Genomic DNA, 15,205 nt, shown 5'->3' on the forward strand with positions numbered 1-15,205 from the left:
GGCTGGGACAGAAGAGGGGGGAATGAAAAGTTGCTTTAAAAGGAATTTTACCTTTAAAAATACATTAATTCTCCTGCATAATAATCACTGCAGCTAAAAAAGCTCACTGCAGAACAGATAACAACCATACCCTGTAAAAATAAATTATTACTGAGATGGAGCAATACTGTCCTAACTCATTCTATCAACTTGTGCTAATAAACTTCCATATATCAAAAACCATCAACTGAAGAAATCAGATATGCATTTTAGCAAAAACTAATGAATTAGTGAAGTATACATAAAAAGAAAAGGAGGACTTGTGGCACCTTAGAGACTAACCAATTTATTTGAGCATGAGCTTTCGTGAGCTACAGCTCACTTCATCGGATGCATACTGTGGAAATCGCAGAAGACATTATATACACAGACACCATGAAACAATACCTCCTCCCACCCCACTCTCCTGCTGGTAATAGCTTATCTAAAGTGATCATCAAGTTGCGCCATTTCCAGCACAAATCCAGGTTCTCTCACCCTCCGCCCCCCCCACAAACAAACTCACTCTCTTGCTGGTAATAGCCCATCCAAAGTGACCACTGTCTTCACAATGTGTATGATAATCAAGGTGGGCCATTTCCTGCAGAAATCCAGGTTCTCTCACCCCCTCACCCCCCTCCAAAAACCACTTTGGTCACTTTGGATGGGCTATTAACAGCAAGACAGTGAGTTTGTTTGTGGGGGGGCGGAGGGTGAGAAAACCTGGATTTGTGCTGGAAATGGCCCAACTTGATGATCACTTTAGATAAGCTATTACCAGCAGGAGAGTGGGGTGGGAGGAGGTATTGTTTCATGGTGTCTGTGTATATAATGTCTTCTGCGATTTCCACAGTATGCATCCGATGAAGTGAGCTGTAGCTCACGAAAGCTCATGCTCAAATAAATTGGTTAGTCTCTAAGGTGCCACAAGTCCTCCTTTTTTTTTTCCGAATACAGACTAACACGGCTGTTACTCTGAAACCTGAAGTATACATACTATGCAAATAGCTTAACTATTGCATTACATGTGTATATATCAACAAAAAAACTGCCTTTTCCGATATAAAGTTCTACTGAAGCAGCATGATTTTACACAAGAGTGGACTGATTTAAATGAAAGCAATGTAAATTACCAATTTTAATTATCATTTAAAATCAGCAAGCAGGAAACTTTCATCTAAATAATAAATTCAGTCTTGTTTTCCATTTGTACTTTTAAGTTATTTTCCTAAAAACCATGGTGATTTGCTACAAAATATAGTCTTTACACTAAATTTAGTAGTACTTTTTGCTAAGAGGATATGTATATCTATACACCTTTATTTAAGCAATTATATAATATTAACATACATTTATTCAGATTCCTAATTTTTAAATTTTTATTACATCAGAAAATGGTGAATGAGGCATTTCTTATTTACTAGATTATTATTTTTTTAAATTGTGATTTGTGGCAAAATGCAATTAAAAAGGCACAAAACCAGCTTTTAAAAAATTATTATTATGTAAATAAAAATACCTTACGTGTGATGGATATACCAGAAAAAAAAAAGTTATAAAAACATGTTTTGAATTTAAAACTAACTGATTTAATACACAAAAGTAGTATTATCCCTAGTTAGTGAACTGAATGTATTGTTTCTGGCTGCCATGTCCTTCAAGGTTTAGAACTAGTAAGTCTTATCCTCTCATATCTAGTTTTCACTCTTGGATTGGAAGAGAAAAGCAAGCTTTCCTGTATTTTCAACTCCCAATCAGTTTCTCAATTTTGAATTAACATTGAGCAGAACTAATTGGATAAACTGAAATGAAGAAAATATTCTCTCTGCACCTACAAAAAGATTACTGCTGGTTTAGCACTTCAACAAACTGGTTTCAGATGCATAATCAGTAACTTCCAGCAGTTCAGTGGTTTAACTTTCTTTAAAACTTCACCAGTAAAGGGTACTACTTATTTTTTTATTTAATTTAAATTATTTTAATAGATTATAGTAAGGCTGAAACATAGGTTTATTTTTTAAGAAAAATATATTTAATATAAACTAAAAAAATCCAATTAAAAAAAAAAGCATTGATTTTTATCCACCCTGTATTTGTTTGAATGATAACACAGGCTTTTGCAGCAAGATCTAATAATAGGGAACAGGCAATGAGTTTGTCTGAACTTTTAACAAATATGGGACAAAATATATTAAACTGAAGACTCGCTAATTTTATAGTAGTTTCTGTACAATCTGTTGCTTTAATGCTATCCAGTCACTTCCTCACAGCAACATCTCTCAGTGAGTCATCATACTCCATCTCCTAGAGAAAAGGAGATCACATTTTACTATGATATCGAGGCACAACAGATAATTTATCAGCATTGCTTTGCGGTAACACTTATTCTATGTACCCTGAGCTATTGGGGAAAAACTGTTTAGATCACACACTGCAAAAGACAAGAAGGCTACCTCTGTATAAAAGATCAAGTGGAACTGCTATGACCTATTCTGGGGGTTGATTCCAGAGTTTCTACAATAACTAATTTGATTTTCACCCTACAACTGTATTTATACAACTTGTAACATCAGATAGGAACATCAATCCCATTTTTTGTGTGTGTTTATATTGTACTTATTTACCATATCTTCAAGCTGTCACCACATACACATGTTTAAAGGAGACAGGAGAGAGTTCTCAAACAGCAAATTGTCTAAAGCAGGGATCAGCAACCTTTGGCACGCAGCCCGCCAGGGAAAGCCCCTGGCAGGCCAGGCCGGTTTGTGCCAAAGGTTGCCGATCCGTGGTCTAAAGTATCTCCATATCTGTTGTTCACTTCTTACATTCCCATTATGTGTCTTCTCCATTCACTTATGAATTCTTTAAAATTTTACATATTAATTATAAAAATGTTGCCCTCTTCCTCTCATGGCAAAAAGAACTGTATTGAATTACTGCATTGTCTATAGCAGTATGTATAGATTCAGATCTTTAAGTAACAAACAAACCTCACAAACTAGGTATGTATATGAACTGCAGCCACAAGACTACTCATCCTAACAAGCACAACCAACATTGTCAAATTCTGTCGTCCAACTCCAGTTTGGTATTAAGCACCTTGTGATGTCAAAAAAGTGAAACAAAAACTGTGTAATATTAACCTTCAGTCCAAGATATGAGCATTAATAAATTATTCAATGAAAGCTTCCTACTTTCTGTGATGACATGTCAGAGGGTACCTATCCAAAAATTCTGGATCTGCATAGATTTCTTTTTATTACTATTGTGTCATGCACCAGAGTTTAAGATCATTTGGGACTTTTAGAAAAATATTAAAACGGACAAAGAAGTAACAGCTTTGGAGTCACGGTCCATTAACAACATTTATTCAGCCAGCTTTCTTCCATTTTAATTTGAAAAGTGAAACAAAAAAAATCGCGAGAGATTTTTAAACTAGCACAAAAAGAAAATGAATGTGAATAATTAACTGTAGATATCAATGCAAAAGAACTGAACATACAAAGGTTCCATTAGGCGAAATATTCCCCTTCTGAATTATAATGAAGCATTTTGCCCATTAGTTAATCCAAAATGAGTTAACACAATTAATTAATTAGTGCAGCCAGTTCAATGCTTTCAGGCCCAGATTTTCAACAAAGTCTATATGTAACTAAGCGCACTCAGCTCAAGCACACACTATGTTGCATGAGCACATACCTATTATGCACACAAACCTAATGTGCATGGTGAGGGAGCCAAACATTACACTGGGATCTCGCAAAAATACAACAAAACTTAAGCACTTTGGAAATTTGGTATTCCTCAATAGCTATCCATAGACATGACCAGGTGCCAGCTTCACTTTCAGCAGTGTCCTCAGAAGAGAACTGCAACAGTAAAAAACAGATGGGGAGCAATGGGAACTCCCATAAATTCCAGTCTGAAGTTTCTGGAGGAAAATAATCACCACTACTCACATCTTTGTTACTGTTAGTTGTTACTCTCATCTAAACAGGCACCAGAATGCTAGTTACCTCTACTTGCAAGGAGGCTAAGAGTTGCTAGAATGTCTTCCTCCAGTCTGTAAGCCAGTAATTTATGAATTATATAGAACTGTTGTAGATTGCCCTCACTGCAGACTGCCACCATTCTGATAGATTGCTTGGACCTAAACACAAGTGCAACTAAGAGTGGGAGGACACTGAGATTATGACCACTGCAGGTGGACAGAAAATGGAGCATCCCATAAGACCAGAGAATTCCATGTAGACCTCAACTGCCCTCATACTGTCCAGCCACTCAGACTAAAGAAAGTTCTACATATACAGTATAATTCAGGAGTGCAGGATTGAAGGTTGATAGCCTTGATCTGGGTGATGCTCTCCTTTTAGCCCAGTGCTTGTGATATTCACCAACCCCATATGCTGATTAGAGAGGAGACTATGCTGCAGTATGGGTCATATCCAAAATTCCAAAATGTGGAGGGTTTTACACTCCAGAATTCAAAATATTTCTACAGGGTTTAGAAAATATCATAACATGTTCTTATCAGTTACTAGCAAAACTTTTATATATTTTACAGAAACCAGAGTCAGATTGCTTTTCACTTCAAAACAATGTTTTATACACGATGCTACAGAATTCTGAAAGAATACATTATTAAATCTATCTTTATTTCATACAAATTTCACTGGGTCAAAATGAAAATTACTTTCCCATATAAATTGTTTGTAATGTTGTTATAGCCATGCTGGTCCTAGGATATGAAAAAGGCAAAGTGGGTGAGGTAATATCTTTTATTGGACCAACTTCTGTTGTTGGAAGAGACAAGCTTTTGAGCTTCACACAGTTCTTCCTCATGTCTGGGAAAGGTAACCAGAGTGTTACAACTAAATAAAAGGTCGTACAGATGGTTAAGCATAAGAAGTTAACAGAAGTTGCAAGAAACCACTTAAAATGAAGTGGGCAATTAACATCTCTGCAGTCATAGGACAAAGGGGAGTTAATAGGTTACAAATTGTTGTCATGAGCCACAAAATCAGCATCTCATGATTTTTAGTATCTAGCAGAGTTATGAATTTAAGTTCCCAGGCTCATCTTTTGAAGGTGTTGTACAGGTTTCCCTTGGGGACAAAGGCTGACAGGTCAGATATGCAGTGATTGCTTTATGAGAAGTATTTGCCCACAGATCATGTGGTGTTTTTGTCTTTTATCATTTTTCTGCGAGAGCTCGTTTGAGAGCATACTGACCTGTCCAGTTTCACCTATACAGAAACCACAAAGAAGTTGGTTCAATAACACCTTTTACCTCACCCACCTTGTCTTTCCCATATAAGGATTATTAAGCAAGGTTTAATCACTGTTGTTGCTGTTTCTCTTTTTTGTTTGGATTTTTGGGAGGGGGAAGGAGAGGATTCCCCCTCACACTATCTACCTTAGGGTTTTATACTGTTGCCTATCACCATGGCAACGGAGCGTCTTCCATGTAAAATCAGTAGCAATAGCAAAGTCCCTCGTGGACATTCAACACAACAATAAATCAACGAAAGTAAAATATACCTGACAATTGGTAGAACTTTGCGAAAGTGTTGGTGTCTTGCTCATCAAAGAGTCTCCGATCATCATGATTCTCCAAGACCATTTGCAGGACCATCAGGAAATTCTGGAGATAATATGGGTGACCAAAAGAGTCAGTAGCAGAACCAAGTGCATCACTTATTTTGTCTAAAATGTCACTGGCAGGACTCTGAAAATCCACCTCTTGCATAGGTTCTGAGAAAGTATGATAAACTGTCTCATTCCTTAAGTCTTCATGAACTTCCATAGGAAGTGTTCCTGTATTATCCGTCACTAGACAGTTTTCTGTATGGCTCTCACACATCACTTGTGTCCTTGCAGAAGGAATATCCTTAACAGAGAACTGAGTTTTGGCTTCTGAACCATCGGATCTCTCTACTTTATTGTAATTTGCTGGATGTGTTGTATGTTTGCCAAGATTAGGCACCATGCCTTCAGAACAACTATGTTTCTCAGTGTTCCCTGCAGCAGACACTAGATCCCTGGCAACAATGCTAACTGAGGATACAAATCCATGAGCAGAACCCACAAGAGTCTCTTTATCACATTCTCGTGTTTCTCCCTGACTTTCAAGTTCTTTTGTTAAACTGTCTTTTGGGACATGTTGCTTTTGGAATCCTACCAGAACAAAGTGATTCTCTTTCTGAGAGCCATCCCCAGCACAAGTCTCTCCATCACCCCATTCTGCAGCATTGTCACATACACTGTGAACAGCTGGAGATGAAGAATTCCTCTTGTTTTCTTCTATTAGTTGTCTACTCTGGATACGGTGCCTTCTGGACAGTTTAGATGACAAGTTTCCCAAAGAGATACTTTTAATCATTTGCACCCTTGGCTCATTCTGAACATCGTACATAGGAGCACTATTCTTCTTAAAGTAAGGACTAGTCTGCTGTCCTGCACCTCCTCTCATTTTCAACAAGTTGCTTTCAAAGATACTCTCATTTTTCTCTGGAGTCGAAGTTTCCTTTGCAAAGTATGGGCTGGAACTAGTGTTCAGAGGTATACCTGATGGGCCCTGATTCAAAAAACAGTCAAGTCCTCTATCAGCCAGAATCATTTCATCATCCCCATGGTTCTTCTGACACATTTCATCTATGTGCTTGTTGATCCCATACCTTGGCACCATCTGCCCACACATAGGGCAGGTGACTTTGGCTGGGGGAGCGTTGTTAAAAAATGAAAGGATAGAGGAAGAAGCTGAAGGTATGGGTGGTGCTCCTTTAACTTCTGCTTCATTCTTTTTCTTGTTTTTACTGAGGGACAAGCTTCTCCGGGGTCTTTTATTTTCTGGAGATGTGGCTTCCGACATCATGGGATTAAAAAGCACATCCACTGCACGGGCTGCTTCATTTCAGTGATATTTTCTTATTCTGAAATCATTAAAAAGAGGAGTTTTCTTGGCTTCTTGTTATTTGCCTGTCTCTTCTGCCCTACCTGCAAGAAAATATATGAAGCTTAAGAACAATTCTGAGTCTACTGAACAGAAAATCTATTAACCGCCAAACATCACCAATGTGAATAGTGCAGATAAGAAAAAGACTGTATAGGTCTGGAACAATTTACTCCTCACTCCTCCTTACGCTGTGCTATTACTGAAACCTGTCCCATTAATGTTTCACTGTGCACCATCAGTGGACATAACCTAGCATGTTGAGCAATGCAGTTCTGTCTAACTAAACATTTTTATAATACTCAGGAGCAGTCAAGTAGTTAGACAGAACTCTTCCCTCAATTAACATTTCAAGATCTGCTTTGAACAGCAGTGTCTGAACACTGACCCAGACACATCAAGAGCTTTAGGCTGCACATATGCCCAAATCATGAGGCAATAAGCACCTGATGAGCATCTTTAACTCCCACTCACTTCAGCTGCAAATGCTCAGCAACTCTGAGGATTTGGCCCTTAATTTACATATATATTTGGGGATTAGTGCTCACCAATATCCTAAAAAACTGTCAGAGGATGAGTATAGCTGCACCCTGCGGACTCCACCAACGGCTATATTTTGCTCTTGGAGTGCACCTTGTCAACCTGGCTTCCAAGCACAACTACACCAAACTTTTCCATTTTGGAAAGCCGCAAAGTTGCATCAATGTGTTTGAGAAATAAACACACAGCTGAGAAGAGAGAAACAACAGGGGAGTGAAAAATAAGGCTGACATAGAGAAGCTGGCCCCCTCCCATCCTCTCATGCAGAACCAGCCTGGCTCTAAATTCTGAAGACCTGCACCCAAATTTGAACATTTCAGTTCCTTCACCCCTAAGCTGTGTGCAGTTGTGACCGACATTCTAAATAAACTTTAACATCAGTAAGGCATTACAAAATGCTTTTCTAAGATGGGTGTCATCTCTGCTCGACAAATGAAGAAAATGAGGCATAAAGCAGTTGAAGGGCCATTGTCAACATTAAAAAAATCCTATGTTGTTAGCAAACAAGATTCTTTACCTGTTATTAACAGCACTACAGGTTATTACAAATGAAAGAACTTTAAAAACCTATTATTCAGGCTTAGGCACCAATCCTGAAAGAACTTATCCACACGCTTAACTTTACTACCCTGTGTAGCTCCACTGATTTCAATGCATGTGTGTTTGCAGAATCAGGACCTTGATTTTTGTGTGCACATCAGCTTGTGCAACAAATATCAATGCTATTAGTTTCACTTTATTTATAGTCAAACATTGTAGGGGAGAGCTTGTTAAAAAATGTTTGCATTTGACTGTTTTAATTATGGAAGCAGTGTTAATGATGTAGACTATTAGGCTGTACATTATCTTCTTTATATAAAGAAAATATGGGACATTTAATTTCAGCATTCATTTAAATAACATGCCTACTCACACATAGAGTCAAGGGCAAAGGGTTCAACCCAGGCCTCCTGATTCCTTCCGTTGTGTCTTTTGCTCCTTACACAAACATACTATGAAGGAATTACAGTGGGGCCCAAATAAGGTTTCCTAAATCTACACAACATGCAAGCCCTAGCTACATATATACACATGGCTGCTCTGGCAGAGTCTCAAATACAGCCTGCAGTGAGCACCACCACAAGGCTCCACTGTCCTACACGCTACCCCCTCCCTGAGCCTGCTCTCAGCCCCAAGCACGCCTCTTCCTTTCGTGCAAGAACGTGCAACTGATCTTTTCTGGTGGTTCTTGCTCGCTTTTTGGTACAATCATCATCTAAAGGCAGCGCCTTCCATTTAAAAACCAAACCCCTTTTTTAAAAACGGGTTAAAACAGATTCCGAGGCTACCCCGGGCCGTTTTCCGTCCCGCTCCCCGGCCCTTGCTGGTACCGCAAAGCCCACAGCAACGGGGGCAAAGGGCTGACGGAGGGGGGTGGGAATTAAACGGTGCCCAAAGCGCTACCCACGCTCTCACAGCGAGAGGGCGGGACAGACTCGAGCCCCGGGCGTGACTAGACCAGCAGGGCGGCGAGACCCTCCAGGCCTCAGCGCCTCCGTCCCATTCCCGGGGCCAGGCCACGGCGGGTTTCCAGAAAATCTTTGCTCCCTCCTGGCCCCTGAGCCCGGGCAGGGGCCGCGGAGGCGACTCGCCAGTGCCCCCTAGGGGCGAGCGTAGAAGGGGCAGTTAAACCCCCGGGCAGGGAACGAGGCAGCGAGGGCGCATCAGCCCCTGCGAAAGCCCGCCCCGCCCCCAGGAACGGGTTCTGCCCGCGAGTGACACAAGGCCCTCGTGCCGTGACGTCATCGCGCAGGGCTCTGGGTGCGGCGTTGGCAGGCCGGAGACCCTGTGCCAACCCCGCTGCCCAGCGCAGCTGCGGGGGGGAGGGGCACAACCACAACGCTGGCAGGAACCGACCCAGGGGAGCCGGAGTCGGAGCCTGAGCCGGGGTGGCGCCCCGTTGCGGCCCCCCGCTCCCTCACTCACCTCCGCTCAGGGCCAGGCACTCTCCATCCATCACCGCTCTCCAGCCAGCCCTCCGCCACAGGCACGATGAGCCGAGCCCGGAGTGATCGATTCGCCCGGCTCTGCTGGCCGCGGGCGCCGAGTGCGGTGAGGGCTGCCGGGGGCAGCCTGAGCGCGCTAGCGAGCGGAGCACGCGGGAAGTGGACCATGCATGAGAGCGATTGCCCAGAGCAACGCACCTGGCTGTCCCCGCTGCCTGAGCTCCAGCCCCGAGGAGGGAAACAGCAGCGAAAATGACCCCCCCGGTTCGGGCAGGCCACGTCCCACTAACAACACCCTCCCACGTACCCGGCCGGGAGAGGACATGCCGCAGGCCGAGTGTCGAGAAACGGGATTATTGTTGACGTACCAGCGTGGACCCAGTGCTGTACATTGTGCCTTGTACATGCAAGGGCGGGTAACGGCTTGGGGGGGCCGCCATCACCTATCAGCTTGTTGATAAAGCAATGGGGGAAAGCTGCTTTTTCCAAAGATGGTGCCACTGCCATTTTGTAGGTCGTTCCGCACATAATCTGCAATGCATGGTGCAGCCTAGCAGCTGTAGAGGAGCGCTCCTGGCCAGGCTGAAATCTGTTTTAAAACACTGCAGTTTTTGAAAAGTGGTTTAAGGGCAAATGTTAGTGTTCTGGCCAAATTACATTCTGCTTACCTTAAAGTCTCCCGTGTGACTTCAAATTACTAAAGCATTCTTCTACCCCTGTCTTAAGCAGCTGTGTGTTAGGTAGGCATGTAGGTGTTGGATTAACTATTTTTATACATAGGCCAGCCTTATTATTAATTGTCTAAGAAGTATATTAGAGATTTTAAATGTCACATGAAAGAATGTTTTTTACTTAATAGGAGCAGTCTAAAGTTAAAGATAGGCAATACATACAGATATAATAATGGATACCATATCCTCTTGCCTATGCAGAGACTATGCAAAGTCAGTGAGGTTCTGCCCATTAATATCCAATTGAAGTCAGGGTCCTGGTTTGTCTGGGCCTGTATTGAGTCCCTCTATCCATGCACTCATTGCAGGATCAGGGCCTAAATCAGTTTGTAAAATATCTTGATATCTTTAGGGATTAAAGAGAATACATTTTTAAAAGCTACAAAATGCTTAATCATATGCAGGTGTAATTCTCTAATCATTACATATTTTGGATTTCAGAAAATCTTATTTACCTCTTGTAACAAACAAATATAGCATATGATTAGCATTGAGAAGTTCAGTAAAGATATTTAACATTAAACCAGAGTCATAATACAAAGGCCAAGCTGAGATCACAAACTATTCTAATAGATATTAGGTATGGGATGGAATATGGATAAAAGGAAGAAAAGTAATAGAAAAGAAAAGAAAAAAAATAAAACCTAAAGCTGCATCCCTTAGAAAATGCTTTTGTGAGTTGAAAGGATAAAAAAATGCTTACAACAGTATCTCCAAAGAGACTGAAAAAAGGCTCCAAATCCTAAAAGATGAACAGCTGGTCTTGAAGCTCCAGGGGGAGGACGAATCTGGCAAGTGTAAGATAAATACCAAGTTGGATGCTTTATCATTCAACCAAAAAGAGAAGCCGAGAGATCTCCAGAACTCCCAATTTTAAAATCTCTCTATTGAGAAAGTCTTTGAAGCCAGAAAAATGTTTATCCTTAATAACTAGAAGCTTATAAGTTCCTTCACTTCAGCTGTTTCACAATACTGGGTTCCTAAATCACATACATTATAAGGGAAAGGAAGAGCTGTTCATTAATTTGAAAGGGATTTAAAGTGCACTATGACTTCATAAAAGGCATTGTTATAACAAGAAAGGTAATTTTTTTTAAAAAAATAGACCACATGTGAACTAATTGGCTTGTAGCACAGGCACCCTCTCTCTAAAGAGATGTTTAAGAGGAGCGTGGCCCGTGAAGTACTGACCAATTTAAAGTAAAGCAAGTCAACAAAACTGATAAGGAAAAATATCTTGACCAGAAAACCTTTCCAACTTCAAAGCAGTGGAAGATTTATGGCTATGGAATGAAGAATCTGCAGAAATGTCTTAATGTAAGAAGCCACATAGATTTACATTAGGAGATACAGAACTATTCCTGAAGCTGCTGAAAGATACGCAGGGTACAATTGTAAATAAACCAGAAATTAAAAACTCTTCAACAAATGAAGAAAGTTCTGAAAGGGAATGTGAACGCTAGCTACAATTTTAATTTTGATTCGCTCAGGAGACTTCTTCACACTGTCTCAGCAACAATTTCATACTGAGTTTACTGCATTATGAACTATTATCTTTAAAGCACGTTCCATTTACAGGTCTAATATCTAATATGCAACAAATACTGGAACTGATCAAGTGCCAATACTGAAATAGTGGGATGTTTCAGGGTAAACCATATAAGCACAAATGATACATAGCTGTAATGGCTTTTACCCAGAACTACCTATCACTCTGTTATATAGTGTGTCCTTTTAATTTTTTTGTTAAGATGCAGACATAAGTCCTTTATCTAGCCTATTAACAATAATTGTGCTCTCTTGGTTTTGCCTGACTTGGAATTAATGCAATGCTAGCTTCTATGACTTGAACTGTGACAAATTTTCCAAACGTCCCCTTGCAGATACACATGATTTATCTGAAGTCACTGAAAAAAATATTTAATCCCCAACAACCAATTAATCTTTTTACTTCAGGTACTTAAAAATGGTATATTGTGATTGGTAAAATCAATTTGTTAACATGTGTCTCAATCTGATGAAATGTATTCAGGATAAGTCAGAATTTCTTTAGGAAGTCAAAGGATAATTAGGGCATTATGCAACAGGAGAATGAAAGTTCAGGATTGTCATTGCCTAGCATTTAACCTGCTTTAGGGCTTGTATATACTTGAAAATTGCATGTTTAAATTTAAGTCAGTTTAGAAATCAACATTGATGAACTCAAACTGGTTTAACCCTGGCTTATCAATGTTACAAGCTAAATCAATTAAGCAAGGGTTAAACCAGTTTCAGTGCATTTACATTAGGGGTTTACACCAGTTTAACCAGATTGATTTCTAAATCAATTTAAACTGGTGAACTTTCTAGTGTTGAAAAGCCACTCAATTTAGCAAACATCAAAAAGAAGACATTAAAATGGGACAGGTAGGCACTGAATCTGATGCAGGGTTGGAGGTGCTTTGTATGCTTTCAAGATATTTCCCCAAAAGGATGTAGTTAGTCCATTTGCTAGCAGTCAGATGATATGGAAGTGTACGCTCATTGCCATACAAGACAAAAATTGAAAGCCTCTGCCCCAACATTCCCGGTCATCAGAACACTTTCATTTTGATTTGTTCAGATTCTATTACCTGGGTAGTCTTGCTCTGAGTACCAATAAGATTATTTAAACTGTTGAACTGTCAGAAATCCTAACAATGGGCAGAGGTTGTTAAGGAGCACAATCTTAGAACCATCTTTTTTCCCCCCAACAGTAGGAGTCTATATTAAGCTACCTTTAGATTTCTGCTGATCAGCAGAACAGGACAATATTGTTCAATTCTAAAAGGGGTACTCTGGCTACCTACTAGACTCTAAAGAACAAAAAGGAAAATTTCATATTCATGGAGTAAAGACGACTTAGGTTAGATGTATTAGGAAAAGATTTCTGAGGATAGTTAAGCACTGGAATAGGCTTCCAAGAGTGTGGAATCCCCCGCATTGGAGGTTGTTAAGAGCAAGTTAGACAAACATCTGTCAGGGATAGTCTAGGTCAGTGGTTCTCAAACTTATTTTTTCGCAGACCACTTGAAAATTGATGAGGGTCTCGTGGACCACTTAATGATCTTTCCAAATGTTGTTTGTACCGTTAGCTAACTATTGTAAAGCAATTTGGATAAAAGCGCTATATATAAAAAAAAGTAACAATGTTTTTTGGTTCTACAAATAAAAGCACGCAAGTCATATTTTAATATCAGTAGTCTTACTTTTCTAATGCGATGGATGTGCCCTCTCTCCCCCGCCACAGCAGCCCCCGAGCTGGGGCTGGGAAGGAAGGGGGTCTCTCCCCCACCACAGCAGCCACAGAGCTGAGGCTGGGAAGGAAGGGGGTCTCTCCCTGGCAGCCACAGCCTTGGTGCTGGGGAAAGTTGCCTCATTCTCTGGCCACTGCAGCCCTGCACATCCCAAATTCCCCCCACCCCCTCTTCTCATCCCACCACCTCCTCCCACCTACCCCCTCATTCCCCCAAAGCCACCTCAGCTTACATGTGCATCTTCTCCAGGGTCCAGGAACCTAATTAGCGGAGCCATGGCTGTGCAGCTCCACTAATTAGGTGGGTGGCCCTTCATTCTCTCATGCGGCCACCCAGACACGCACCTTTGAGGGAACTATCCGCAGACCAGCTAAATGGAGCTCTGGTCCACGGACCACAGTTTGAGAACCTCTTGTCTAGGTTTACTTGGGCCTCCCTCAGCACAGGGAGGCCCCTCTCAAGGTCCCTTCCAGCCCTACATCTGATTTTATGTAATAAGTACAAGGCAGCAAGAGGTACTTTTGGGCCTTTCCTTTGAGAGTGCCTCATGAATTCATGCTTTACGATCAAGTGATATGATTCCGAGTTACACATACACTGATCTAGAACTAAGTTTTGATCATCTTTCTTCTGAATACCAGCAAATTAAATACTGTAACACTTCAGAAGCTAAGGTTATAAGAACTGTGACTGCAGCTAAAAGGTTAAATTTGATGCGGCAGAAATAACCTAAGACATCTAGTATAGGGACACTTAAATGGTTCATTTTTCAGAGTAGCAGTCGTGTTAGTCTGTATCCGCAAAAAGAAAAGGAGGACTTGTGGCACCTTCGAGACTAACCAATTTATTTGAGCATAAGCTTTCGTGAGCTACAGCTCACTTCATCGGATGATCCGATGAAGCGAGCTGTAGCTCACGAAAGCTTATGCTCAAATAAATTGGTTAGTCTCGAAGGTGCCACAAGTCCTCCTTTTTTAAATGGTTCAGTAAGTTACTATTCATCCTTTATTTCCTGAAGAGCATCTTTAGACAGGGCTACAATAGACAAGTGCTGAATAGTAAAATCCATCCACTACTAAGGTTCTCAGATATACTAAAACATTGGATTTAGGCAATTATTAAATCTCCCTTTCCCCACTCTTTTCTGTACATGGGGAGAGGTAAGAAGGGAATAATTTTGAGACAAATACACTAGAACCTCAGAGTAACGAACACCAGAGTTACAAACTGGCTAGTCAACCCCACACATCATTTGGAACCATAAGTATGCAATCAGGTAGCAGCAGAGATCCTCCCCCCCCGCCCCAAAAAAGTAAACACGGTATAGTACTGTGTTAATGTAAACTACTAAAAAAAGGAAAGTTAAAAAAAAATATTTGACAAGGTAAAGAAACTGTTTCTGTGCTTGTTTCATTTAAGGCGATTAAAAGCAACAATTTTCTTCTGCATAGTAAAGTTTCAAAGCTGTATTAAGTCAATGTTCAGTTGTAAACTTTTGAAAGAACCATAACCTTTTGTTCATAGTTACAAACAACCTCCATTCCTGAAGTGTTCGTAACTCTGAGGCTCTACTGTATATAAAAATACTGAATTTTCACAGATACGTTGTGATTATTTATCTGCCTATTATTTGAGGCTTTTCTTTTAGAGGAAGACGAAAGAGACTGAATTCCCAGCAGAAAAAAAGTAAGTAGAAGGCTGAAA

At 40.6% G+C, this 15,205-nt stretch overlaps 1 protein-coding gene across 20 annotated transcripts in view; it reads right to left on the reverse strand.

Annotated features, from left to right (window-relative positions):
- Positions 1-13,430, reverse strand: part of FAN1 (FANCD2 and FANCI associated nuclease 1) — a 45,391-nt gene extending 31,961 nt beyond the window's left edge. For 6 of the 20 annotated variants that reach the window (XR_005227066.2, XM_037910772.2, XM_037910776.2 and 3 more), the window contains exons 1-3: positions 8,424-13,423; positions 7,519-7,698; positions 5,560-7,014 (exon numbers count right to left, since the gene is read on the reverse strand). Coding sequence is in view for 19 of the 20 variants with exons in the window: in XM_037910772.2 (XP_037766700.1) it covers positions 5,560-6,892 (1,333 nt within the window). In the remaining variant the exon portion in view is untranslated. Of the gene's footprint in view, positions 1-5,559; positions 7,015-7,518; positions 7,699-8,423 lie in introns of all 20 variants that reach the window. The other 14 variants (XM_043524171.1, XM_043524173.1, XM_027827307.3 and 11 more) reach the window with 11 other exon arrangements.
- Positions 13,431-15,205: the final 1,775 nt, after the last annotated feature.

This window comes from Chelonia mydas, chromosome 10 (genome assembly GCF_015237465.2).
Source record: "Chelonia mydas isolate rCheMyd1 chromosome 10, rCheMyd1.pri.v2, whole genome shotgun sequence".
Classification (NCBI taxonomy): domain Eukaryota; kingdom Metazoa; phylum Chordata; order Testudines; family Cheloniidae; genus Chelonia; species Chelonia mydas.